General features: G+C 34.7%; 2 protein-coding genes across 3 annotated transcripts; one reads left to right on the top strand and one right to left on the bottom strand.

The window, feature by feature from the left end:
• Positions 1-809: 809 nt before the first annotated feature.
• Positions 810-4,559, bottom strand: LOC139690083 (testis-specific serine/threonine-protein kinase 3-like). Its single transcript, XM_071587288.1, has 6 exons — positions 4,227-4,559; positions 3,920-4,089; positions 3,419-3,568; positions 2,919-3,186; positions 1,936-2,106; positions 810-1,040 (listed from the first exon to the last, which is right to left on the bottom strand). The coding sequence occupies exons 1-6, from the start codon at positions 4,437-4,439 to the stop codon at positions 951-953; spliced, it is 1,062 nt and encodes a 353-aa protein (XP_071443389.1). The 5' UTR covers positions 4,440-4,559; the 3' UTR covers positions 810-950.
• A 79-nt stretch (positions 4,560-4,638) lies between these two features.
• On the top strand, positions 4,639-27,943 carry Rab2 (RAS oncogene family member Rab2). 2 transcript variants are annotated; one of them, XR_011701543.1, is made up of 7 exons: positions 4,639-4,782; positions 4,997-5,068; positions 5,177-5,244; positions 6,188-6,363; positions 10,986-11,166; positions 13,192-13,387; positions 27,852-27,943. XR_011701543.1 is itself a non-coding variant. In XM_071588643.1 (6 exons), exons 1-6 carry the CDS (start codon positions 4,737-4,739, stop codon positions 13,285-13,287), a joined length of 639 nt encoding a protein of 212 aa, XP_071444744.1. In that variant the 5' UTR covers positions 4,639-4,736; the 3' UTR covers positions 13,288-15,537. The 2 variants fall into 2 exon arrangements, 1 of the variants encoding a protein (XP_071444744.1); XM_071588643.1 differs by lacking the exon at positions 27,852-27,943 and having other exon boundaries at positions 13,192-15,537.
• Positions 27,944-27,949: the final 6 nt, after the last annotated feature.

Raw genomic sequence — 27,949 nt, 5'->3', positions numbered from 1 at the left:
GTTTAACTCTTTGTACTTAATTTTGCCTTACTCTGTGTTTACATTCTTCCTTTTCTGTTAACAGTTCCTATAGTGTCTTTTGCGGCTTTTGATATTCCTTTCTTGATACATTCCCATTTTTCTTCGATACTACTCAGCTCTTTACCATCCTTCATGATTTCCTCTACCGCCTGTTTGTATTTCTTCCTTTTCAAACCATTTAATGCTTCTAATTTCCATTTCCTAACCCGCCACCTCTGCCTTATCTTTTTTGAAACGGACGCTACATTTCATAACAACTAAATTGTGGTCAGAGTCCGTATCCACTCCCGGGAAGCTGTGCGAATCTATCACACTGTTCCTAAACCTGTGTCTAACAAGAATATAATCTAACTGATACCTTTCTGAGTCACCTGAAATTTTCTATGTATACCTAACTGAATTAATAGTATAACATTTTACACAAATATTATTTGGAAATTTGTACTAGTTTTAGAATAGTAATTCTTTTTCACTTTAACGCATTTGGAATAGGGGTATTGTAGTGTAAGGACGGCTTGTATATAATTGTCTGATCCACAGAGATCCTCTTACATGGTGAATAGCCTGGTGTACTTATTTTTTTCTTTATCAGTAAAATTGTTGGCATACATACTAAGCTTGTGAATTAATTAGACAATAATATTTGAGATAATTTAATTAACAAAGAAAAGTGAGAAAGAAGGTTTGCTAGCATAGGTTTAAATTATTTTTTGCAAAACTCTTTTAAGTTTTATATTTCAGGATTTGTTGGTAGGTCAAATCAAAGTTCATTTTTTTCTGCATGTCGATCCGCCAAAATGTCCTCCAGGAGAAAATCTCGGCGTTTAGAAGAAACAGACTTTATGTTGCATTACAGGTTAAATTTTCAAACCTCTTATAGTAATTGATTTTTGGGATAGTTTGAAATTGTTTCCTACAGGTATGACTCATCAATTCATTGACCGATCACCAGACGTCACTTTAGCACATCTCCCCGGCTGTAGTTCATCAATTCTCCAAGAGATGGCACCACTATCCACCTAGGAGGAAATATTCTTGAATATTTTCGATTTGCTAACAGAATTGTCGCTTAATGTGTGCTAAAATAATGACTCCTGACAGTATTCTTTAAACTTCAATCATCTATCCTCATAATATTTAATTATTTTCGGGTATTATTTCCACAACACAAGTTTAAATCTTCGTGCAAGGCTCTTCTCCCCTATTATTTCATTCTTTCAATCACATTCGTTGACTAATCCTTGTAACTGGCATCATGTAAACATCAATACCAACGACATATTAACATTAAGCTGTGGGTTCATAATGTTTTTACTCTGTATAAAGTTTGAACATTATGGACCATACTTTTCTATTGTTTTACATTACTTATCCATCTTTCTGGTATGTCTGTATTAATTTTCTACTTGTCATTTATCTTTATGCATTTGATAAAATTTGAGTTGTCCACAAATATAGACATAACATTGCGCATTAATATTTACATGGAAATCTCTCAGCGCCTTGGGCGTTCGCTTTGCTTATGCAAGCATGCTTAATTGTTAAAATGCCCGTGAATTAAAAGAATGAAGTTCTGTCCACGATAATCCATTCTTTAGTTTTTGTTCCTGAATTAGGGAATGGCATACTTTCAAATTCAGGCACACTGAAAAAAAGGGAACTGCCAGGCAGGAAAAAATATTGGAAAGATCTCAAATCCTCTTGCCAAGCTATTGGAAAGCAACTAGCAAGATAACTAACAAATGTATACGGCAATACACCAATATTATTTAACAATGTCCCTCTCAATTCATTCTAGATGTGATCTTTGCAAATATCTTTACTCAAGACTGACCAATATCTGCCAACATTTAGTGAGGTACTTCCAAGATCTTTTCAGTAAAGTGATAAGAAAGGTAAGAGAAGCGTTCTTACTATTTTCGTATTGAGGCGTGAAGACTCGGGTTCCTCATTTAGCCATGGATTATTTAAAATTTCTGGCAATTGGAGGCGGACACGGAGTGGGGCCAGAATTTGAGATATGAGTTCTTTACATGATGATGAGACTTCTGGCTCAACAAAGAACTGCACCTTTCTCTGTATTTGCTAAATAAGAAATTTCAAGTGATTAAAGTTGTACAGGTGAGTTAATCCTATTCCAGGAAGCTAAAATAAAAATCTTAAAAGTCTTGCGCTCATCTCTCTTTAAGAATGAGTTATATTTTACCCATGAATTAAGAGATTTACCAGTGATTTTTCGAAGAAAGGAGTATATCTTAAAAAGAAATTAATTAAAAATCCCTAGGTATGTGAGGTACTTACAATGCTTATTTATATTACGAATCGGGAAAGGTCCTTGTATTGCAAATGCCATATCTTTTCCATTTTCTACAAAACCTCTCCCATTATTTTCCCCAAATTAGGAATGGAATAAGAATTTAAAAGGTTGATTTGTCCATCTACAATTGGGAAATTTAGATAGCTTCAAAATTTCACTAATTTTCATAAATTTAGCACAGCATTTGATAACATGAAAGGAATTAGTTCTTCAATTCAAAATAATAACAAGCTGATAAGAGAACAAATTAATCATGTGATGCAGTTTAGGTCAATTTTCACCTCCACCCTCCTTGATGAGATAATATCAATACATTATAAAGATAATGTGGTCAAATGCTAATAATCACAATTAAAAAAGTCAGCCTTATGACAAAATAGATTCATGCACTGATTATATGGGTATGAATGCGAGTTTCAAGAAAATTATGAAACTTAAGAAAGCTAAAAAGTCAGAATTTAGGAAAAAGCCTCCATAATATTTTTCTGCATTGTTCACATTTTTGCCTTAGATTCTTTAGAAAACTACAGTGTATGTCTTAAATAAATTTTTTAATTTGCTACATTTAATGAATTCTTGCCTTGAGAAGATGATTATAGTGTGAATCATCAAAGGGTAGACGCCCATACACCATAGCAAACAAAACAACACCCATCGACCAAACATCTGAGTGTTTAGGTTGATATGGGATGCCCCGCAAGACTTCTGGAGAAGCATATGCATAACTTCCACAAAATGTTTCACACAGACCCATGCCAAATGGTTCAGGAACAGTTCTTGCGAATCCAAAGTCAGAGAGTTTGATATTGCAATCATGGTCCATGAGAAGATTTTCACATTTTATGTCTCTGTAAATTAAAGAATTCTGAAGTGCCTGAAGAGTCCTTTTCAATCTAATACATCAGCATATATTATAAAAATACTGCATTATTAACCAACTGCAATCAGACGAAAAAGTGTAAAATCTACTAAAGTGGTTGAAGTCTCCTACTGTCCAGGTGATAACCAAATCAATAAAGGAATAAGTATAAAAACGTTAGGTTTAATAAAATACATTTGAAAGAAAGTGATACAACAAACCTATGCACTATTCCACGCTCATGGCAGTAATAAATAGCATCTGCTAGCTGTTTGAACCATTTCCTAGCTCTAACTTCATCAACGTGGCCAAATCTTCTAACGATGTCCAAGAGACTGCCATTTTCTGCATATTCCATTATAATATATACCCTATTCAGAGACAAATATTTTAATTATTTCTCAAATAAGTTTTGCAATATTTGAAATCCTGCTTTGGGAAGCATTTGGTATATTAACATCTTAAAAGGAACGTAAATGCGATATGTAATAAAAAAGAAATTTATTCCAATACCTCAAGTTACCCAAGAAGGCACTGTAAACAGTTTATGAAGAAAATAGTTAAAAACCTACCTCTGATTATTTTAATCTCTCCAAAGTATAAGATATTTGAAATTTTTAGGCAAGAAAATTATATTGATTTTTTGAGTGACGAAGGAATCAGTTTATTATAACTGACACCTCAAAACTGAAGTTTGATAAATTACCGCTACTAAAAGTCACCTGTGAGTGGTTTCTATGGCCTGCATGAAATGTATTATGTTTGGATGTGCCAGCCCTTTAACTACATCAATTTCACGAGGAAGAAATTTGGTGAGGTAATCAGAAGGAGCATTGTACTTTGCAACAATCTTGATGGCAACATTGCACCCATGCCTCTCGGAATAGGCTAGCTGGAATATGTAACATGAATTTTCATGCATATACGCAACAAATTATATGTATAAGTAATACACCGTATCTGTACCGCAATATTTCAGGGGAAATGCATAGGACAGAAATTTAGTCATTTAACTAAAATTAAAGAAACCTTAACAGATGCATAGGATCCGTTCCCGATTGTTCGACCAATAGTATACCCATGAGTTTCTAAAATTGATAATCTTTTGGGAAGACTTGGTATTTCCAAAGTTGATTCAGGCTCCACAGTGTTTTCATCAGCTGGACTTGAGTTTGGTTGTGGTTCTGCTGGATGAGGAACTTCTGTCACAGAAGACTCGGAACCGGATAACCGTTCCTTCATGTTTATAAACTATCTCATTCCCGAATACGCGAAAATAGCAACTGATAATTTTGAATCATTAAGTTCAGCATTTTCATTAATGCAAAACTTTTATTGTAACGTAAATAACTATATCTTTGTTGTGCTCGCCAAACGCATTTTAGTAATTCTCTTGTTAGCAGAGCATTGAATGTTGGTCGTATGTGCGTATCAGTGCGTATTTACCTCGTGACGTAATATAACCTGGGTGATTGTCTGGCGTAGCAAGATCCATAGAACGAAGTATCATCATCTTTGTAGTAGTTTTAAGTTTCAACGATGTCGTACGCATACCTATTTAAGTACATAATTATTGGTGATACAGGTATGTTGCTAATTACTCTGTTGTAGTAACATTTTGTGAGTGATAATGAATACACTATTGGCACGAGAAAAAATAATAGATTGTCACTTTGTGTCACTTGTTCACCGAAGTAATGAGATGTCTGTAATCACGTCGTAGAAATCTAAAGATCTTTTGTTCAAACATAATTTCTTGTATTATTTTCTTTTTCTAAAATATCTTTTATGTTCTCTAGGGGTGGGGAAGTCTTGTCTGTTATTACAATTTACAGATAAGAGATTTCAACCTGTGCACGACTTAACAATTGGTACGTTGGTGGGGATTTTTGTTCGAGAGTTTGAAAATTGCCATAGATATCTTAAAAAATGGATCCTCTACTTTTATTTACCATATAAATTCTTAATATTTTTTTTAGGTGTCGAATTCGGTGCTCGTATGATCACAATCGACGGGAAGCAAATAAAATTGCAGATATGGGATACTGTGAGTTTTGATGACATTTTACTTGTGTTTAGTTTGTAGTTAAGGCGTGTTTTAATTGTCGTATCACTTAACATATGTTTTCTGCATGGAAGGCAGTTCCGTCGTTTAGAATCAAAGGTAAAGCGTTTCAAATTTAAAACTCCAAAAGGAGTTGAATTATTTTAGCTCAAGTTATGATACTAATGTAGACAGCAAAGCCTTATTTTGTTCGAGACTTCGTCAATGAAGATATGAATTCCGCAATCGCTTTTTCATGTATTGTTGATATTATTTTGAAAAGGTTTTTTTAATACGAAGTCAATATTTTTTTCAAATGCTTGGTCATGGAACAACATCTGGGTTTTATTCATTCGCAGATAACACATATCGATAATTTATAACGGAAATAACTCAGAGGTACTTTGAAAGTTATGATGGCCAACATTTCAAATCACACATTCTTTCAAATTTCAAGAATTTTTCTACTATGCCATCTTTTAGTTTTCTTCCAGCCTATTCCTTGGGTGGCTATGATTAAAGTTAGTAGGAGCCTTAATTCTTGTCCTCATATGGCATAATTGCATATCCGTCTAAACTATATCTGAGAGAATATGTACGTTGAATATATGGTAATAATGACACCAAGAAATGTTGTAGTAATTGAATGCAGTCATTATAAAGATTTTAGATCGTCCTACCATTATGATTGGGGAGGCAATCGTCTTGTAATAGAAGGAAATAGTTACCAGCATTTTAAGGAAGTGATTGTTTTCTTAATGTGGCCCAATTTAATGACTTAGCGTTTAGATTAAAATAAATTATTTATGACCCATACTCATTCTTCTCCTATTCAGTATTTAATATGCCATTCATATTAGTGGTTGTATTGTTCTTTATATAGTGATCCTTAAGGAAGGCTTGGTTATTATTTTGATAATTATTAACTTGATGTTATTTCTTTTAGGCGGGACAAGAAGCTTTTCGTTCCATCACACGCTCCTATTACCGTGGTGCAGCTGGGGCTCTTTTAGTGTATGATATCACAAGAAGAGAAACTTTCAATCACTTAACGACATGGTTGGAAGATGCTCGCCAGCATTCAAATTCCAATATGGTTATCATGCTTATTGGAAACAAAAGGTGTGTATGATGAAAGTAGGTTAATGAGAATTGAGTTAAAAGTAATTTTATAGCCGTTAGTATTCAGGTTTGACTGAGGATTACCATTGCTACCATGACATGAAAAAAGTAGTTAGTTGTAAGATAGCCCTTGGAGACAGGCATTAATTTCTCAATGAAATATTATATGGTTCTTGGTAGCCATATCCGTCTGCAAGGATTCAACCAGCTTGCTTAATAATATTATGATTGAGATTTTGGAGACCCCACTTGAGCTTCTTCCTTGTATATTATTTAGGCATGCAAATGGTCATGGTTTTTCTATCTTCCTCCTCTGTTAGGCTGTCAAACGCTTATGTTTGACTATAGTAAATAATAGAATGGAAAAACTTGATGGGTTCAATGTTAGTGAGTTTCACATATGGTTTTTGATGATGCACCAAGCTTTGTGAACTATCTCTGGCAAAGGTATATTGGCCACTCAACGAAAAACCACTATTGTAATTTCCTCAAATTTTAAGAATTCAAGAGAAATTTTTGCTTTCTTTTATTTTAAAAGTTTTACATAGTTACACTTATTTTATGACTTTTAAATTACCTTTATTAATAGATCGAACTTATCGTGCATGTTAAATGATTTACAACACATTCAAAGAAAAATTTTTCATTGCATGTTTCATAAATTACTTTGTATTCCATAGCAGTACTTTGATTTAAGTCATTTTTCTCCATCAAAGTCCTGCATTCAATTAGAAGTGCTACTTTCTTCTGGTTGTCATCCGAATGGGTTGAACAAGTGTAAGTGTGTGAGTTGTCAGTATTTAATAGGAATTTCCTTGCCTTAGCCTGTAAAATTGTGCTGATGGTCCATGGTAAAGTAAAAAATTTCAAAAATGATAATGTAAAAACTTGAGATAGACTTCTTATGCCCATCTACCTTGAACATTATTCCAAAGAAACGCATTTTGTAATAATCATAAACTTCATAACTTGCCAGCTACAAATTATCATTGTACGAAAATGTTGCTTGTTTGATAGGCACAAGAGGTCAACGAAGCGATAAGGTCTCCAGAGTACCAAAAGGAACCAGTCTTGGAACCTTAGAGTACCCAGAAATATTTTCCCATCCTATAAAATGACCTTTTATGACCAGATTACTTAAATTTTTGTGCACTCTAATTAGGGGTGTAATGAAAATTTATTTTTTGCAATGCTTATTTTACTACAATTGAGAAATGAAGGTGTTGTCTGTATCTCAAGTGGCCAACTGAGACTCCTTTTGGGCTGATTGTTTAGTTTCTCCCCAATATTCCATCAGATCCTGAATTTTTCCTAACTGACAGCAAAATGTGGCCTCAGTTTCAACTAGAAATCTTCCTCAAATGGACATAGGATGAGAAAATTTTACTTAATACTATTCTGCATAACATGTCAATCACCTAAAATAATGCAGTTCTCTAGTGTGCAAAAAGGTTTTATTTATGAATTCAGCATTTTTTGGTTGAATTTTTTGAACGATGAATATGATATAGCCATCAGATGTATGAGATAGTTTCAAATGTATTTTTTATCCATTGGTATTATAAAAAGATTATATTTTGTGATAAGTGGTGCATGATATGCTACGTTTTCTTACAGCATTTTAAAATGTGCCATTAATTTAGCCTTTGTCTGTTTTGAATCTTTTTAACTAGCTCTTTGACAAAATTGGGTGAAAATGAACTTTAATTTTTAAATTTACAAAACTCAATATTTTAAATGGAAAGTAAGAAAGAGCTATTTTGGGCATATATCATAATCTAAGAGTTAAAACTCTGTTATTATCAGCCTGTGTTATGCATTTTTAAAGCATAAATAATGAGAAAGTGATTTGGTTTGCCATGAACACATTGAGTTAATAATATCCACAATTTTAAGGTGAAAACATATGTTTCACTTCAATGTGTTCATAGGGATTAGTTTTTTTGAAAGTAAAAATTTAAAAAATAGTGATCTGGCAGATATGAAATAAATTCTTTTGTAATATTCTACACTTTAATGAAAGCACCGCAACTTGTTAAAAAAGGAAACCTCATTTTCAAGCATGTATTTTCAAGTGGTTTTCACACTTTTCTCACTGGTATATTTCTTCTGTGAATACTCACTGGGTATATAGTGGGAGAAAGGGAAGGGTAAAGGGAAGAAGTTGTCTGTGAAAAATAGTGAATCAGAGCAAGTTCAGGTTGTCTGTGGAAGGATAGCAACATCTGAACAGTTAAAGAGGGTAGGATTCTTAGACATCAAATTGGAACCCAACTTTTTTGATGTGTAAAAATGTATTTTTAGGCATTTAAAGAGTTTCAGCCAGTATGCCTGGATATGAATGTTTTGCAGTGGCTTTTGTAATGTTAACTAGGAGACCTGGTGACAGTAGGCCAAATATGTATTCAGCCATGGTACACTTAAGCTGGGGCTTTTCATTTTGAAGATGGCTGAAAAGTTTTTCTGTGAATAAATTGCATACTTTCTTCTCATTGTTATAAAATGGAAGTAGAATATTATTTCTTTTGTATTTGAGGTCCTAGCATCTTCAATAATGTTTCTCTCTCTTGAGGCTTGGAGGTTAACATTAGTTTCAGAATTGATTAGCAAATTTTCCATGGCCTCATTGAACACTGAGACAGCTTCTTGAAGTATTCTTCTTTCATAGCATAATAAATGGCAGTTTCTGAGACAATCCTATATTTGAGTGTAATAAGAGTGGGTAATGTTATGAGAATATCAGTATGTGAATCTAAGACAAATATGTCCCCTAGTTTTCAAGGCAAAGAACCAATGAGATATTGATTACATCTGCTACAGCCCAGTTTTGTGACTAATATTCCTCTAAAAACGGCTTTTATAGGTCATTTTAGAGAAGGAATTATCCAGTAGTTGTTAGAAACAATATGTTACCATAAATCCATTGTGGGATATGCTAAATTACTAAAGTCTCACTGTAACTTATTTCAGAAAACTTACTCTCTTTCGCTAATTTATTCCACATTGAAAACTTAACCTTGTATACTTTCTTCATTCCTCATATGCCTTCTTTTTTTGATGATGAGTTTTCTAATTGCCCTTTTGTTGATTGTCCATCACCCATGACTGCTGTTGTAAGTTAAGGATAACATCCTCCAATATGTATTTTTCTTTGCACTCCCAAAATCTGTACTTTGTTTGCCCAACAAGCCTGTATTTTCTTTATCCTGATCAAACCTTTCATTCTCTTTCCCAAAAGTTTTCCAGATACACTTGCTGTATATTCAACAATCATACCTTTCAAACTCTCCCAAGCATCAATCACACTTTTGTTTTCGGTATTTATGTTATTCGTATCCTGACTGATGACAGTTTCTCATTCCCTAATTCTTAGATTTTTTTAAAAATATAGAGAGCTATTAGTTATTGAATGTTACAATAGGACTTGCATGTCTTCAGTCAGTTTTCCTGCACTTCACTAAGCATATTCTTCTAACTGTGTGATGGCTGAACGATATTAATTAGAGAAATTAGTGTTAATGGCATTGGAGTGATTTATAATATAATTGCCGCAAAACTTTCTGATATTAGTTGGTTCTTCATTTGTTACGAAAGCACCTTGTCCTATTAACCTCCATGTCAATTTCTTCTGCTTTAATCTAAGGTTTGATTTGTGCATTGCATATATGTGAATGTACCACAGGATAATTTTATCAGACTGTGAATATGATTTTTTATTTGATGGCTTTTTTTGTCAGTGTTATTATTAATGATGTAGCTTATCTTTTTTTCAATTGTTCATTTCTGTAAACATGAGTATTTTGAAGTTTTTGTTTCTTGAGGGTACTCAGAATTAGGGTGCAAGTTGTTCATGATGCATATGTTGGGAGTTAATAGGGTAGGTATTATACAGGGTGTGGCAACATAACTTCCTTTTTTAATGGGACTTAGCTTTTTAAAAAGGGAAGTTATGTTGCTGCACACTGTATGTGATGATCCACTAAGTCAATCATATTGGCACAATTTATACCTTTTTTTCGATTTTATGATGATTTTATGGATCATATAATTTCAATCTTCATTGTGCACGAAGCTGTAATGTCACCAGATAGAAAAAATGAAATGAGGCTTCTGGTACAAATGAAATACTTCCGTGAAGTTTTTGGTATGTGTGCAGACTGGAGTTCATCTTTGCCTTCAAAATGATTTTATTGCTATGTGTTTTCTCATTCATCACGTGACACTAAATTAAAAGTACTTAAGCTTATGTGGCTCAGAAAACATTTTTTAGTCATTCTTCTTGAAAAATATCTATATTCACTTTGCATTAGTGAAGATAAGGAAAGCCTGATGTCATAAATATATCAGATTACCAAATTGTTTATTATACATTTGTATGTAGTTTTTCCATTACATTGTACTGAAATGATCCGTTAAGTTTACTTTAAATTATTTTCTAGCTTGCAGAATCCTTAAATCTAATGAATAAATATTATATGAACATGAAGGTTATTCAAATTTGCCATTTAAGTCAGGAGACAATACTTTTTCAAACAAATTTACTGTTGATTTTTTTGTCTTTTGGTCTTGAATAGTATGTCTATTAGGAAATCAATTGTGTTCTAAACATTTTCTTATTCCAGTGATCTTGAATCCAGAAGGGAAGTTAAAAAAGAAGAAGGTGAGGCATTTGCAAGAGAACATGGTCTCATATTTATGGAAACTTCAGCTAAGACTGCAGCTAATGTGGAGGAAGCTTTCATTAACACAGCCCGGGAAATTTATGAAAAGATTCAAGAAGGAGTTTTTGATATCAATAATGAGGTAAAAAGCTCTCTTCAATATATAGTAGCTCAACCTGGTATGAAAAAGTGGCCACTACGGTATGAATTAGTATGAGAAATCATTAAATCAATTTTTCAAATCTAACTCACAAAATTCTAATACTCTTAAATCAACTGTACTTTAAGTATATAACCCTCTTTCTTTGCGTCTTTTTCTTCCCCCTTTTCCTGCTCATGTTTGAACACCTGAAACTAATATATGTTTAAAATTTAAACTTCTGCCTGTCCAAAATGTTGTTTCAAACCTGACCACACTGCTAACATCTCCAGTGTCATCAATGTCTACGTAAGTGTCACCATTCAACATAGATTTGATGGGCTGTGGGTTTTATGTTATAAGGTCTTTTCCAAGAGGAGTCTATGGTACTTGAATGTTCAGTAAGCTTCCTTGTGGACTGGCACCAATGTTGGTCTGTCTGGTAGAATGCCACCCTTGACAAGAGCTTGTGATGTGCCATAAATTAATGGAAATACAAGTGACTTCTCAGCTTTGTATGCTGTACCTAAAAGAGACCAATGGCTATTTGCAGTTGCACAACAAATAAATTTATCCAATAAGAACACCATTAAAATGAGTCTAATGATTCATTTTGGTGGTTTTTGTGATTAGGAACACCAATGAGGGCAGTAGTGTAACTGGTTGCACCTAGAACTGCTCACCTGTGCTTGAATGAATTCGTGTTTTTATATTTAACTGAGCTTTCCGCTTTCTGGGAAAAAAGGGGAAAGCCACATAACCTTTGTTTTGTTTATTTTATTTGTTACCATACCTATCTCACAGACTTCCCTATGTTCTCAGCTGTACTTGTAACCCCTTGGCTAGCGGCAAACTAAAGCTTGATCATCCACAAATCTTACTGATTTTATGAATCCACACTAACGTAGTCCTATTCTCAGCACTTTTCATGCCTCTTTAACCATTCAGTATATTAATTTTTTCTACATGTTTGTTGAGAAACAGGTAATAATGAACATCTCTGTCTTACTCTTCTTAACATTGCCATTCCAAATCTCTGTTCACCACTCACATATTAGCAGTCTGAGTCATGTACTGGTTGCAGATAAGTATCCTCTCAGACTCTTATTTTCTGTCGTGCATTAATTAATTTTACCCAATTCACTCAAACACCTTCTCAAAATGTAAAAAAATAAATTTATATCCAGATTTTATTCTCTGCTCCTCCCAATTATTAACCAAATTTTTTCCAATGGTATCATGCATGCTTCTCCCTTTACCGAACCCAAGCGGTTGTCCTCTAAGTAATTATTTGCCCTCTTCTCCATCCTCTTGTTGATGATTCGGAGAGTTTTAGCCCTGTACAAAATCAAACTTATTGTTCCAGTTTTCACATATGGCTGCCTTGCCTTTTTTTGGGAATGCAATTGACTCTGTTCTGAATAAATCTTCAGGCCAAATTCCTCCCTCACAAATGCTATGAATTCTCCTGTAAAAACTCTTCCTTGTATTTTTTCAAAACCCTCCCAACTTCTCCTCCCCCATGGCCTTATTTGATGTGAGTTCCCTTAATGTCCTTTTCATTTCACCATTTAGTATGTCTGAATCATATACTCTCAAAAAAGTACAACTTCCACATAAAAGTGTTTGTTATTTAATTTAGATAAAAGTCTACAGCCATTTGTTCATGATTTATGCTGCTGGTGTACTTCCATGACGTTCATAAAAAATTCATTTGATTGCACATTAATAAACATTTTATGAGGGGAAAATAATTTTAATTAGGCAATATAGAAAATTGTGAGCATAAAAATTACTTCAGAGGAATAGCACTTGGGAAAAAATTACAATATTTGGGATCAAAAATTGTGTGTCAGTGCAAATGTAATAAATTGAAGGTTTTATTCTTGTTCTACCTTGCTATTTTTGTAAGTATCCCTTAAGCGTGGGGTAAAATTTTGCCAAAACTTAAGAGAGAAGTGATCATTGAATGGAAACTTGATTTTTCTTTTTTGTTGACTAATCTTTGATATTTCCTCTTCCCTTTAGGCTAATGGAATAAAAATTGGCCCCCAGCACTCGCCCACCAATCCAAGTCTTCCAGCAGGGAGTCAAGGAGCCATTCAAGGAGGGGGCTGCTGCTAGAGACCACCTTCCTCAAGCAATGTTGGAATTATGTCTACCACGTCTGCTCTCCCCCCTCTTGCCTACATCCCGGTTGTCCTTCTGTTACTTCTTAAAGCATGTGCGTATGTCAGCTTTTGGCACATCTCTCTCTCTCATTGCCCTCACACCCACTCTCTGCCTCGTGGACACCGAAGCAGAGAACTCTCTTGAGATGAGAGAGAGTTGGGGAGTTACAGGGGTTATTTAAAAGAAGATTTTGGGGATAGGAGGCACTAGACTCTCAATAGCACCGAGAAACCCATTCCATGATCTTTGAAGATAGAAAAATAATATTTCCTCCCATTAGTTCCTTCCCCTTCCTATCTGTATCCTTGATTACTGTCATATACCACTTTTTAATTTCTTGGAATCATTTTTTTCTACCTTGTGTACCTAATTTTGTGTCAATGTCTCTTGAAAAAATTTCTGCCACCAATAGGTAGATGTCAGCAAGCAAAGGTCAAATGTATTTCATACTGTGGGACTGGCAACGTGTGTGTCTCCTTGCACCTGTGAGTGACTGGAATGCTGTTCATTTGTTGTTTTTCTACAAAAAATGGATATGTATATACATATACATTTTTACACCTGGCTTAGGTGTCAGATGTAAAATTCATTTGCTTTGGAATCAAACCACAATGGTTATGAGAATTGAGTTTCTATCTAATGCTAACTAAGCACACATTTATATCGGCATAAATATGCATGTATATGTGTATGCAGATATGTTTATACTTCAGTGAGCTTAAGAGAGAGTGAAGTTGTATGATATTTTTCAGCATTGCCTGAAAATCTCATGATACACTAGTCGGCCAAAGCCTGCTCAAGGCTTGGCATGTTGCAAAATGATTCAGAGATTGGACCACTTTCTTTGCTATGAATTTATTATCTGGGATGAACTGCTTCATGTATCATAAACGTTTCATTATTGGTGGATTTGAACAACTTTATCCGAGGTTCAAACGACCAGATGGAGAAATATTCTCATGTTAGTTTTAACCTTAAACACTTATATAGGTTATACTGAATCTGAAGCCATGTTGGTTTGGATAATGTCAAGTCTTCAAGTACATTATCCTTGAACCTTTTGAAGGGGTGCATACGTTTCTCAAACAATCTCATGTCATATTTGAAAAGGCATGGCATTCAGATATGTTCGAATGTTGTTTATGCTTTTTGGTATAAATTATTTCTTATACAGATTGTCTTTCTCAAAACTTGTATATGCCTGAGGATTGCATTCACAGAATTGAATGTGGGCATTATTAGTCTGCTTAATGTTTAAAGTCAAGTGAGTGCCTGACTTTCGTTTTCCCTGAGAAACCTCTTTCCCTTTTATACTGTCTGTAGACTTTCAAGAGAAATGAAATGTTTTGTATAGTAATGGCTTTAAATACTTAGTTACAGCATGAAACCCTGAAATCTGTGCTTGACTCATTGCTATTGTGTGCAAGATATCATTGGCTTGGGAAACCTTTTGATGAAAATGTGTAAGTGGATATATGGAGTTAACTATGAACTTAATTTATTTAATATTTCTGTATTTCATTTTATTTTACATTCTCCCTTGCCCTGAAGTATTTATAAATTCTGTACTTTAGATATGATTGTGTGTGTCTAAAAAATGGTTCTAAATGCTATATTTGTTTTTTGACCACATATGTGCACTTTATGTATGTAATTGTTCAATAACTTTGACTTTGCACAGAATTCATCATTTTGTGAATGGACTAAACTGTAATTCAAGTGAAGGCCAACTTTTGGGTATAATGTGTTAACCATTTTTAATTATGATTTTTTTCATCAATATCCAAGCATTAACATGAAGGATGAAATAATTTATTGGTGATCAGTGTGTCAGTGATGAAATGAGGACATGATGCATTTTGATGTCTTGTACCTGTGAGTAGGATTCCTGTTCTGTGGGCATTAGCATGTAAAACTGTGTTAAATCGATATATCAAAAATAAAAGTCTATTATTACATGTACCTATTTGATATTTGTTTATAATAAGTGGTGTATTACCTGGCAACACTGCCGCATTGACTGAAATCAATAATTTCGTGGGTAGTCATTTTGCAGATGAAATTGTGTGATCCATTTGAATGTATCTCATTTCATAGGTGGCATGTGTGCAAAGCAGATACAGGTGTGCCTAAATTGTATTATTTTGTTTACAATTTTTGTGGCTTGTAAAATATATTACAAATGCGTCCCTGTAACCAGCAGTACCTTTTTTAATTCTTCTACTTTTTTCATTACTCTATTTAATTCCTAACAGTTTTTAATATTGACCTGTGTCATTTTTTCTTCCCATGCAGGTGTTTAACTTTCTGAGCAGTTGTCTCTTGGAATTTTCATGTTTACTTTAGTCATCCATTCTTTCAGTGAAATTCCTTCTAAGTTTCTTCTAATTTAGTTGCAAATACATATGCATGAGGTGAGTCATTCATCTTGCCTCACCAGAAGGAAACATTCCTGGTGAATGGTGTAATCTTCTTCCTTTGGCGGAAGCTTATAACATTTTATTTAGTAATTGAGTTTCTCAATAATTTGGATGATTTTTACAACCACTATTAAAATTAAAAGGGGATATTTTGGAAAAACTAATATGCATAAAAACCCTAACAAAAAGTATTTTGTGTTTTTTTTTGTCATGATTGCAGTTAAGGTCCTTCAATATTTATGTATATATAGGCTTATAAACCATTTTTAAGTAATTATTTTTCTTAAGTTACAAGTTGTTTGTGAGAACTTCCTGAGCCACCCGCTAAAAAATCTAACTGATAGGTAATTATCCTGAAAATTTGATCATTTATTAACAGTTTTATGCCACTCCTTGACTTTGTAGGTAGTGTGGAGGAAAGTATTAATGCCTATTCTTTCATTTGTGATTGGTTGATTTTTTTATTTTTTCCAAATTTCTTAATTTTCTCTTTGGTATGAATAGTATGAATGAATTCGTGACTATGCAGTGTGCAGTTTTCATTAGATAATATTCTATATTTTGACAATTTTAAAACAAAGAGATAGTTCCTGCATTGTATAAGCGTTGAAATCTGCCATTTTACACTTATGTTAGTGTAAACTGGCGTGTAAAAAAGTACACTCCTTAGAGATTCCATGGGCCAGAGCATTTTTTTAAGCTTCAGCCTAAAAAATTGCTGTTATACATCTACGTACAAAAAAATGGCAGATGCCGGGTTTCTCTCCACCCTTTATCCTTTCCTGTCCATCCCAAATGGTGCAAATGACGTCAGCTGTTGGTCGCCTCCCCTAAATACTATTACTAACAGACTATGAAGTCTCAATCCTGTCCAAATAATGGTGCCTATATTTTATCATTACATGTCTCAAATTCTCTTTAAGTATCAGATTGTTCACAATGGCAAAAAGAATAAGTGGATATCAGAGCCACCATAATGAATAAGAATTGGAATAACACGTAAAAAGTGTTGTTGGAAAATTCTCAGTTTTCAGAATTGTTAACTATTAAAATAGAATGGCGATGCATGAGAAGTTTATATTCAACATCACATATTTTCATCAGTTTATTAAAGTCCAAATGGATTTGCACATTTCAAAGTGTAGTATGGCTATTTTTGGTGAACAAATATTTTTAATATATAATGGGAACGCTAGAACATAATTGGCAGTAATGTTAATTTACCTTATAAAACATTCAAGTTTCTATACACCGAAAATTCAATTTTTCAATAATGCTGCCATTTCTTGGATGTAAGATAGTGGCCTGATATAAATAAGACAGTTCAGGATAAATAAATAAACTAATTAGTTTATTATAACTTATAGCCACCTCTCTTTAATTATTATGCAGTGTTTTATACAAAATATGGTTGTAATTACTATGCTTCATTTAGTTTGTTACCGTGAAGATAACTTAGACTTAGTCAATTGTAGCATTCAAAAAAGAATATTTATTATCATCAGTAATATACTGGTTAATGTGGTTTTTGACTGACAAACTACCAAAAGACAGCAAAAATTCCATTCTCTCTCCTTAAAATAAAACAAACCAACATCCAGCATTAAAATAGGCCCCTCTTCAACTCTGCATACTTCCTCCATTCATTTCATTCAGCATCATTATCCATATTCCTGCCCCTTCTTTGCTTGCCTCACATTCTCCCCTCTATCAAGTCTTCAACATCCCATTGCCAATCAAAATGCTTTGCAGCTACTGTACATGCCTGCTTTGTATATATTTCTCCTTACAATCCCCACCCAGCCTAACATGTCCTCGTTTGTTTTCCTTTCAGTCCACTTCTCCATTTCCATCCTTCTCAACACCAACATTTCAAAACCCTCCTATCTACGCTTATTATCCTGTTATTTTGCAGTCATGCTTCCTTGCTATAGAAACTACGCCCCATACCTTGATGAGCATTTTCTCAATATCCTTACTCACATCCCTGTTATCAACTCCCTCCTTGCTGAAACTTCTTGGCCTAATGCAGTTCTTTTCATTAATGGCTGTACTACTAAATACAACGAATAATTTCACTATAAAAATAATTAGACACTTCAGTCTAAATAGAGCAGATTAAAAATTTTGCCGTAAATTTTGTACAGAAATTGTGGTAAATCTGAGAGAATTATTGGTATGAACTACTAGACCAAGAATGAGAGCGTATGCAAACATGGCATTGATAGGCAATCAGATCCGCATGTGCCTGTCGAGGGTGAGCGGGATCTGTTAGGCGCGAGGGATTGCAGGCGAGGAAGCCGACTCAGCATTCCCATATTTGGTGGCTGCAAGGCGACGGTGGGAAGGCAGTTCGAACGGCTTGGCTCGCAAAGTGATGTCGGAGTGGGCCCATTTTTTGAATTCTGTTCAAATTTTTAACCAGCGACCTTTCTTATCGGTGACGGATCATTTTTAGCAAACCTTTGGCTGGCGCGAGTAGACATCTGACCCGACCTAAAGGAAGTCGAATGCCGAAGCGTCAATCGGATCTTAGGGAGTGCACTTCGTCCACTTGGCGACGAACTATAGGAAGTAGTTATTCAGACGAAGGGGTCTAAAGCACGCCGCGGTCTATAGCACGCCTTTGAATTTAAGGAATGGAAAAATACCCAAGGATACTTGGAAACGTTTATTATTTCAGGATTAAAACCTTACTTGGCATTTGTGCTCTGAATACTAATTGCAGAAAATTTGGGTTATTTTGATTGCCTAGATCTTGTTCATTACCCAAGATGTTGTGTTTATGGTCGTCTTAATGACTTCAGCATTTATTGGTTTTAAGTCTTTCGGTAAAAACTTACCTCATAGCAGTTTAGTGTTATTTTTATCAATATCTTTCTCCTCTCGCGCGCTTGTCTCGCTCAAAAATATAGGAAATTAAATGCTTTTTTTGTTTGCAATTATGATACACCTTACGTACCAATGAGTGTGCACACCTCAAACAAACATGTTATGTGATTATCAATGTCGTAAGATACTTCATCTTTGCTGCATATTTTTTTCTTATGTAGGTCCATCACCAAATACTTGCCTCATTTCATGTCAATGTCATTTCGTGTTCAGCTGTCTACGACATTTCTTCTTCACCCTCCCCTCTCTCTTTTCCCGTGTTATGAATGTTTCATTAAATTCTCATCTTCCTCCTCCCCTCTCCCATATCTAAATCCCCCCTCACTACTCGCCTCCCTCCCCATCGGCAGTTCAAACCACCCCCTTCGCCCCCTTCTCTTATCTTCGCCCACCAATCCCTTGCGTCCGCCGAACCATTCTCCCTCCTGCCCTCTTCATGGTCTGGTTGAGAACTTCTACGAAGACACTCAATTTTACTCTGCTAAAAAGTTCTGGCTCTCTGGGTGTGCCATGAAAAATTGAAAGCCCGTTCGGCGGAACCACATAGCGAGAGCGACGAAAGATCACTGGTGTCTCAAATAAATCAAGTAAGTGGCCAATGTATTCTTAATTATCGATCATTTTCCCGAGAAATTTTTTTCAATATTGAATTATATTGTAGAAACGTATTGCCCACGATCGTCGAATTCTGCCCGGAACTTGTTTTATTCTCTCGTAATCTTGTGTCATCTTTTCTTGGATACTTAATGTCGTAAAAATGCTGGTTCACGTTTGAAAGGATACATTTGTATATGAATACTGCCTTAACTGTATTAATGCATCGCGGCACTTGACACTCGAAATTTGGGAAAGGCGATAATTGACGCATCGATACCGAAAGTATGCGCAACCCTTTTTAAGTTACTGTACTATTCGGACCTAATATTTACCGGGAGAACTAGGTTCCCTGTGCATTCTTCATAGGTCTGTTCGAGATTCGTGAAAATGTGTTGGAATAGGCGAACCTAGTGACTTTTCACTCTGGAATTATTTTATCGGTCAAATTTCACGTGCCTAAAATGAATGCTCAAAACTAAAACCGTGCCAAAATTGAATTGAATCTCATACTTAAGGATAATTGATTTGATTTATTTTCGGTGCGAATTGCTTTTTTTTAGTTCACCCGAAGGTGTGTGATGCCGCATTGGAGTGAGAGCAAAGTAAGACTTTTATGGAAGACAATTTCCCGTCTAGTTAGATTTCCCCTGCTCAGAGCATTGGTAATCCTCTGGTCGAGTATAAAGTGCCCATTTATTAGTTTTAAGAATGAACCTAAATGATTTTAAAACGTAAGCTTCATTTGACTTCGTGAAATCGTTAATTTTTCGATGACAATGGCTTCTCTTTCTTAATAATTTTTTTACAAAAACTTATCGTTACTGCTCTAATGCTTTGCGGACGCTTCAATTTAACCTAATGATAGTATTACTTGGACTCTTGTCCACTTCCACTACATAAGAATGCATCACATTGCCATTTAATGAAATGGGCAGAAAGAGGCAGGCTGCCATATAGGAAGCCGAAGAATGCTTTCTTGCGATCAGCAAATCGGCGAGAAGATTTCCCTGAGGCTACTTGTACCCGAAAAGGTAGCCCAATTTCTGTGCTTTAATTTCAGCCTTATGTGAAATTCGGCAACTCAAGAGGATTCATTTAGCTGGATTAATTTTAATTTTTTAGCCGCGATTCGAAGTGGTGGGGGCATCGCATGCTAAGAGTTTATTGTAAAGATTTCAACTTCTTTAACAAAGACTAATTATTTAGGTGCGTCGATTGAGGTTTTTAGATTTCCGCATTTCTATCTTCTGGCTTTTGTTTAATTCTCGGATCCATGCCAGGAATGTCTGAAAGTCCTGATAGGCACTGCCATGTTTCTTGCCAAATATTTTTCCTCGAAATTTTCAATTGACAGTCGCTGTAGATTTCCGCCTCCGCATATCCGTGCAGACTATGAGGTAATGAAGGTAGAAATTATTTTAATTCGGGTTGTTATCATATTGAGGGATGAACTTGTTTGTACTTTGTGCATGTCTACTTCATGGCTCTTGTCTGCGTTATTCTCTTCCAATTTAGTTTTATTAAAATTGTACATACATGCAAAGTTAGATGTTTGTAAACTATTGGCAGGCATTATTCTTTGCGTCCAAAATATTTTGAGATTCACCTGACGATCGTCCAGCTGCATTGTAAAATTATTTATTTAATACTTAAATGTTCGTTACTGACGTGCTTCGGAATATTTTGGTGCCAATCTTTCATTGTTTTGACAAGGTTTAATGGGCGAGTGTTTAATGTCCTATCACGCAACGTATGTTATACTTGAAAGTAATAATTCTAATGAAACAACTTTCATAATTGTTAAAGCGATTGCTAGTTTGAAAAATAAATTTTTTGTCACTGTGCTAATTTTAATTGCGTGATGATACCAAAAAAGTACAAATGACGGAATTAATATATTTTTATGAAACATTTAAATCTTACTGATTTTGCTTTTTATACAGAATCTTCGTCACTGCGCGGGCGCAGTAAAAGACTACAGACGAAGTATTACTGGTGCGAACGCTATCTAAGAGAGGAAATCTCAGACACTTAGCTACCTTCAAACGTCTGCTGAAGAATGCTGCTTCGAATAGCAATTTCATCAAATCGAGGTGTGTGTGGCTTTCGAGTGATCAGCTGATCACAGGAGATCAGCTGATCTTCGAGGAGTCACTGTTGTCACGCACCTCTACTTCTCGAAGAGTTAACTCAATTCGCTCTCGTTGGTTCGTTTTAATAACATTACGATAACCTATTGTGCAATTTCAATTCTCATTGACTCGCTAGTGAAAACTTTTGGCCACACAGAGTAGTAGGTATCGCGCACTGTCTCAGCATTGTTTAATGTAATTCTGCATCCAAATTTTGGGAATGACTAATTTTTGGAATTTCCATGGCTATAAAAATTATCTATCCCTTCCATGGATGTTAAGGGTTGAAATTTAATAATTATCGGTGCCTGATTTTTCAGTGTATCCCTTCCAATCTCGTTTGGTATTTCAAAGTACATATTATGGCCCGAAAAGAATGCCTAAGCCAAAGCAGAAATGTAGTGCTTCGTTTATAAATATTTGTTCACTATTCTTCAGTGTTTTATAGAATCTGAATAACTTATCTAGCAAGTCAATTACTTGTATTTAACAACTAATACTTTGGCATTACTTATTTGACTGCGTAATAGTTTCAGTATCATGATATACGAAATTTTTCGACATTTCATTTCGTTATTCCACTCATTTTCATCCGTGTAGTTTTAAGGGAATAGCTCTAGGAAATCTTTCATAATTTTTGAAGCCATACTGACCTGCGAGATATAATTTCCCAAGTCCTAAGCTGTCCCAGGTGGACAGCACGCTCTTCGGAAATATAGTTGCAGCATCACATCTCTACTACATTTTCATTCACCAATTTGTTCTTTGTATTTCCCACCGTCACTTTTTGTTTGTTTACTTTTTTACTTATATACATGGCGAATTTGTTTTAAGTTAGTGTGTCATTAGATAAAAACCGCATTAGCATTAAAATTTTTCGATAGCGGTGGAAAGTTAAATTGAGATGTTGAAAGAGTTCAGTTTTTGTAACATACAGAAGTTCGATCACTCAATTAATGCTTAATGCACAGTTTCTTCAACTTCACAATTTAGCTAGAAAACAAGTGGTCCCCGGATTACTTCGAGAGACTTTAATTTTAGGGGTTGTATTTTAGGATGTGTTTTGACTGAGGAAATTTTTGGAGAGTTCGGGTTGAAAAGGCTCGGAAGAAATCTGAGATATCAAGCAATTATTTTAATTTTCGATTTTATCCTAAGTCTGTACTTGTATAGACAATATATAAGCACCTATGAATGTGGTCAGTTCTCTATCGATTTAGCTTGGAATCGGCCACATTTTACTAAAACGAATATCATAAAAATGTTTAAACTGGGAACAAAATTGTTTTTCTTCGACTAAATTAAAAGTGGAGTACTGTAAACTCGTATGTTATCTTGCTGGGGAGTACACTTTTTAATTATAGTTACCGTATTGCAAAGGAAATGTAAATAGTATTTTGCAGATTTTCGCTTCCGCCTCCAGATAAGGAAAAATTTGTGCGCTCGATTTTGGAACACTTGACTGATTTTTGCTACTCATTAAATGCTTAAGTGAGACGTTATCTGCTGTTGTAGCAGACGTTTTCGGATGATCGTTGAAGGCAACTACTTAGAAAGAGCTGCTACTGTACATCAGCGGCAGAAAGTAGCTGGCACGAATGGCGTTAATTAATGCAGGCGATATTGAATGTTGAAAATGTTTTCCGGGCCGCGCCATGTTTAAATCAAAATGTATCTGGAATAGTTAAGATGTCAAAGAACGTTCATACTTCGGGGTTACTTAACCTATGATTTAACTGAGATACTTGTAATTAGCCAAAAGTAAATCTGCTTTCTAAATTATTGCTGGTCACCGCGTACCACTGTCGATGCTCAATGGCATATCGGAATCGATCTATTTTAACTCGATTTTGCGTTCAGTGTATAGTTCTAAAATCTGCTTACTCCAAGGAAAGTGCATATTACAAAACTGGAAATAGTTAGCAAAAATTAGCGGGAATTATAAACAGGTCGACCTGAGTAAATTGTGAGGAAATCATTCTTATCAAATTCGTTTTATATCTTACTACTTACATTCCGATGTACTTTTCAACTTCGTTTCTAAATATTTTTATGTAGATAGAGCTTTAAAACTCGTGTCCTTTGTACTAGACGTCGTTGCCCCGCATATCGCTTTTGTCTCCTCTCAACTAAAAGAATGTCACCCAATGTTTATAAACTGGCAAAATGCAACTCAAGTAATAAAAGTTTTCAAGGAAATTTTAAACAAGCGTTTCGCTTGCGATTTCTGAGTGCTCTGTATCGAAGAACAATTTTAAAAAAATGTGGCGAAGTTATTTGAAATGCTATCGAAAATATTATTTTTTTCTCGAATTGAACTAATTAAACAGTAGTTTGGAAACAGTAGTTATATTCATGGGAAATCCTAAATCTGAATCTCCCTTCAATATAGTAGTGTCACTTGAGTAATTCTCCATTAGTACAGCGCATTTAATGCAACACTTTAATCGAATGTTATGAAAACAAATTAACGCTTGAATTACCATTATGGTTTAATTTATCTATTTATTGTACACAATGACTGCATGTACAAGGCGTGGCAACATAACTTCCTTTTTAAAAGGGGTTTTGCATAATAAAAAAAGTTATGTCGTCGCACCCTGTATTTGTATATTTGAAAATCGGAAATTGTATTGAATAGCTGACAGTTATTTAAGAGTTGTTTATTTAATGTCGAGAAAAGCAGAGGTCTTTGGTGCAGTCTACAGTTGTGACTGGCATGCCTTAGATTAAACGAAGCTAGCTTAAACCTAGTTTTAGGCGCCATCAATGAAATCAATTCCATAAGGGAGATTGAATACAATTTAGAAATGATTTCCCTAAATAATCCTGGATGAATCAAAACCTGATCATCTTTTTGTTCCGTAGGGGTTGTATTATTTCTCGCGCTATCCAGAAGTGAAGGCTATTAAAAACAGTAGGCCATGTTTTACTTGAAGAAAATATTTTTCCCATTAGTGATAATCGGAAAAAATATTTTTAAGGAAGCATATTTCATTTCAATTACTAGCATTATTATATTTATCGTGAATTAAATCTATGCCATCAGCAATTGTGCTTCAATTATCTTTCATTTTAAGTTTAAAATTTGAAATTTACTTACAACTTGTTTTTTGTAAGGACGCACATTTCAGGAAAAAATATGAAAATATTCAAGCAATTGTTAATCAAATAAAATAAGAACCTTCACTTAGGTCTAAAGTGTATTGCTTATTGAAAACAAAGGCGATATTTGCTGCAATTTTTAATTAAACCTTGACAGACAGCGTAATTTGTTTTCAGTCCACTGTCGCTAATTATTAACCACATTCACCATTCATTTTATTTTCTTAATCGCCTTCGGTAACAGGAAGTTATTAATCAATCAATTACAGAAGCTCCTGTTGCTTGTTGTTGCATGACCGGTGTTGAATCACCCCATTGCCCATAGGGAAATCCTGAAACACATAATTAATTTTTCAAGCCTAGCGATTAACATACCCGAATTAAACCATCTAGCGACTACTACTCTTGATTTTTCAAATAAGAATATTTTTAAAAGATGTATCGAGGGTAATTAAACACTATGTAAACTGTAAAAATTGTAAACTGTTTCATGGCGTATTCGTTAACTTTTTCATCTCATATAATTTTTTTAATGTATTGGTCACCATAATTTAATGATTGAAATACGCGCACCATGTATTGGTGCGCGTATTTCAATTATTAAATTTATTTGCTATTGATGAACGACAAATCTGTATTTATTATTTCAATTGATTACACGTTAATTTTGAGGGGTAGTAGCTCCCTCCTCCGGCTTACCGAACTCGTTTGTAGGACACTTTAAGGCGCGTTTAAATTTTAGGAAGAGTTTTCAGAATGTTCTAATTGCTTTTTATACGCTCTTTTTATTATATGCCGAATGCAATAAAAATAATTCGCGAATTAGTACAGGTGAGAGTTCCTTAATACGTTCGGGATAAAATATTTCTTCCACCGTATGTATTCAAACCCCCTCCCATGGACGATAGCCTTGACGTGGCGGAAGGGCTTGTGCGTTCCGATGACCCCTAGAGCTGTGCTGGCGGGAGTAATAATAATTGCTCCTGGTAGGGTCACCCATGCCAGATAGGTCGAAGGTTAGCAGTCAGACGATAGGTAGTTAACGCAGCTTCTGTTCCTCAGTAAGTCGTCGGCAAATGGCTCTGACCCCAGTGGGGCGGCCATTGAGTGATGGTGTCACGTTAAAAACACTATTGAGGAAGGCAACGTGAAACCACCTCAATTATTATTCCCATGGATATAATGATGGACAAGACAAGAGGATATGAGTGCTGGCAACTAAGGGACTTGGCCGGATCGGTCGTGTGTTACGCCCGGCAGCGGGAGAGGTATGGCTTCCGCAGTCGTCATTCCACGAATCCCTTGCAAGGGAAAACCGACAGCAACAGGTCTGAAGATGCAGGAGAAGACCAAATTAATTATAATAGGAACTTGGAATGTCAAGACAATGTTGAGGACAGGAAAATTAGAGAATATTAAGCGAGAGATGGAAAGGGGAAACAGATGGAGATAGTTTAGGTTTATGCGAGGTGAGATGGATGGATAGCGGGGATTACTGCAGTGATAATTATAGAATAATATACAGCAGAGGGGATGAGAATCAATGAGGGGTTGCCATAATATTGAATGAAAATGTAGGAAGAAGCATAGACAACATAGGGCAAGCAATGGACATAATGGAATATATGATCAGTTAGAGAAAATAAGTATGTGATCTTGTAGGATAACATTTGAGAGTGATGGGGTATTGGGATCTAACCGCATACAAAGGAAGAGACGGTGATGAGGTTGTGGTTTACTGGGAGAAAGCAATTGAGTGCTGTAGGAGACCAGGGTTAGTCATCACCAACACTTGGTAAGACCCCAAAAAATTGTATGCATACAAGAAAAATGCCAGGTGACTAAGAAAAGTATGTTAGTCTATATTATTTTATTAAAAGGAATATAAAATAATAACGGGACGTATTTACCTGTTTTGTTGATTTCAAAAAGGCATTAGATAGAGTTAATTGGGAAAGACTGAGTATACTGCAGAAAATAAGAATAAATCTGCAACCTGTACATATGTCAGACTGCTCAGGTCCGAGTGGGGAATGGAGAATCCGGATGCTCAGTGTTAGGATGGTGTGGAAATGTGGTCAATGAAGCAGGAGGATGGATGCAGATTGGAGGCATTGGGTGTGAAGAAGAATGGAGAAGGCGAAATGGATGGAAAGGAAAAATAAATGAGAAAGTACAAGTGGATTAAGTGTATATTGATCATCAGAAGACTTTGTAATAATATAGGGGTGAATTCTAAGCAAACAAGGAAAGGGTAGGAACAGGATAGGAATGTTGAAGGGATACAGTACACAGTACAGTCTCGATGTAGAGTAAATTCTTGTAATGTTATGTTCTGGGTTACAAATATTTATTCGATAATTGTTTCCATCCAACGCCTACCTTAACCAATAGATTACATAACCTCACATTATTATTATTATTATTTATTTTAAGGTATCTTAAGGTTCAATATAAAAAATTTGCTATCTTATTTCTGTTTATCCTTTGTATATGTATATTTAGTAAGTAGCATTTATTTAATTAGTCTACTTATTCCAATTGAGTAGGGAAGGAATTTTTTTAGCCAAGGATGTTGAGTCTAACTTTGGAAATATGGAAATTTTCTGAATTGTAATTAGTTAAGGCTTTGGTAGCACTTAACTATCCATTATGGCATAACTTAACTTTTTTTCCTTCTGGCACCTTTCGATCGGTCATTTTAATTACAACAAAATCATTTTATTCAATGAAGGTATTTCTATTTTACCTTAATTTTTCCACTTTATTAATGATTGCATTGAAAAATAATTTTTTTGGCATTCTCCTCTTTTGTAAAGTTGATTAGCTTGATAGCTTAGCAATGTCAGAAAGATTATTGTTTTGGACTCAAGTCAGATTACTTACAAGGTATTTGTTAAAATACTTGGATTTTCCTTACAGCTAGTTTTAATTAGTTATTTTGTAGCTATTTTATTCAAATGTTTAAAATACATTAAAGGTAATTTGTGAAAATGGTTTTACCATTGGCAGTTGTCTAAAAATATTCTTTGCCAGGTTGAGCAGTGTCAGAAAGATTGCAGTTTTGGACTAAAGTCAGATTGCTTACAAGGTATTTGTTAAAATAGTTAAGAGTTTGCAACATTTAGCTAGCTTGATTGCTAGATAGATAAATGATGCAAACTCTTTAACTATTTTAACAAATACCCTTTAAGAAATCTGAATTGAGTCCACAACTGCAATCTGTCTGACACTGCTCAACCTGGCAAAGAATATTTTTAGACAACTGCCAATGGTAAAACCATTTTCACAAATTACCTTTAATGTATTTTAAGCATTTGAACAACAAAGTTTGCTCCTTTAACTAAACTCATCTTTTTTTCTTCAACAGATGACCATCTGTACCATGGAGTTGACTGTATGAGACCAAGTGTAGACTTTTAATTGATTGTAACAACTTATTTTTTCAAGCAGGAAATAAAAATATTA

This window comes from Hetaerina americana, unplaced genomic scaffold, assembly GCF_022747635.1.
Source record: "Hetaerina americana unplaced genomic scaffold, ioHetAmer1.1.p SCAF_3, whole genome shotgun sequence".
Taxonomy (NCBI): Eukaryota; Metazoa; Arthropoda; class Insecta; order Odonata; family Calopterygidae; genus Hetaerina; species Hetaerina americana.
Note: the sequence above shows the minus strand (reverse complement) of the source record. Positions and strands in the feature narration are given on the sequence as shown.

What these genes read in the sequence shown, in the direction of transcription:
- Rab2 (XM_071588643.1), top strand. Translation starts at nt 4,737, where the DNA reads ATGTCGTACGCATACCTATTTAAGTACATAATTATTGGTGATACAG. An exon ending in ATGCTTATTGGAAACAAAAG is followed by an intron (nt 6,364 to 10,985) that starts GTGTGTATGATG and finishes TTCTTATTCCAG; the next exon opens with TGATCTTGAATCCAGAAGGG. An exon ending in TTTTTGATATCAATAATGAG is followed by an intron (nt 11,167 to 13,191) that starts GTAAAAAGCTCT and finishes TCTTCCCTTTAG; the next exon opens with GCTAATGGAATAAAAATTGG.
- LOC139690083 (XM_071587288.1), bottom strand. Translation starts at nt 4,439, where the DNA reads ATGAAGGAACGGTTATCCGGTTCCGAGTCTTCTGTGACAGAAGTTCCT. An exon ending in GATCCTATGCATCTGTTAAG is followed by an intron (nt 4,090 to 4,226) that starts GTTTCTTTAATT and finishes TACATATTCCAG; the next exon opens with CTAGCCTATTCCGAGAGGCA. An exon ending in CACGCCTCAATACGAAAATA is followed by an intron (nt 1,041 to 1,935) that starts GTAAGAACGCTT and finishes ATTTCCTCCTAG; the next exon opens with GTGGATAGTGGTGCCATCTC.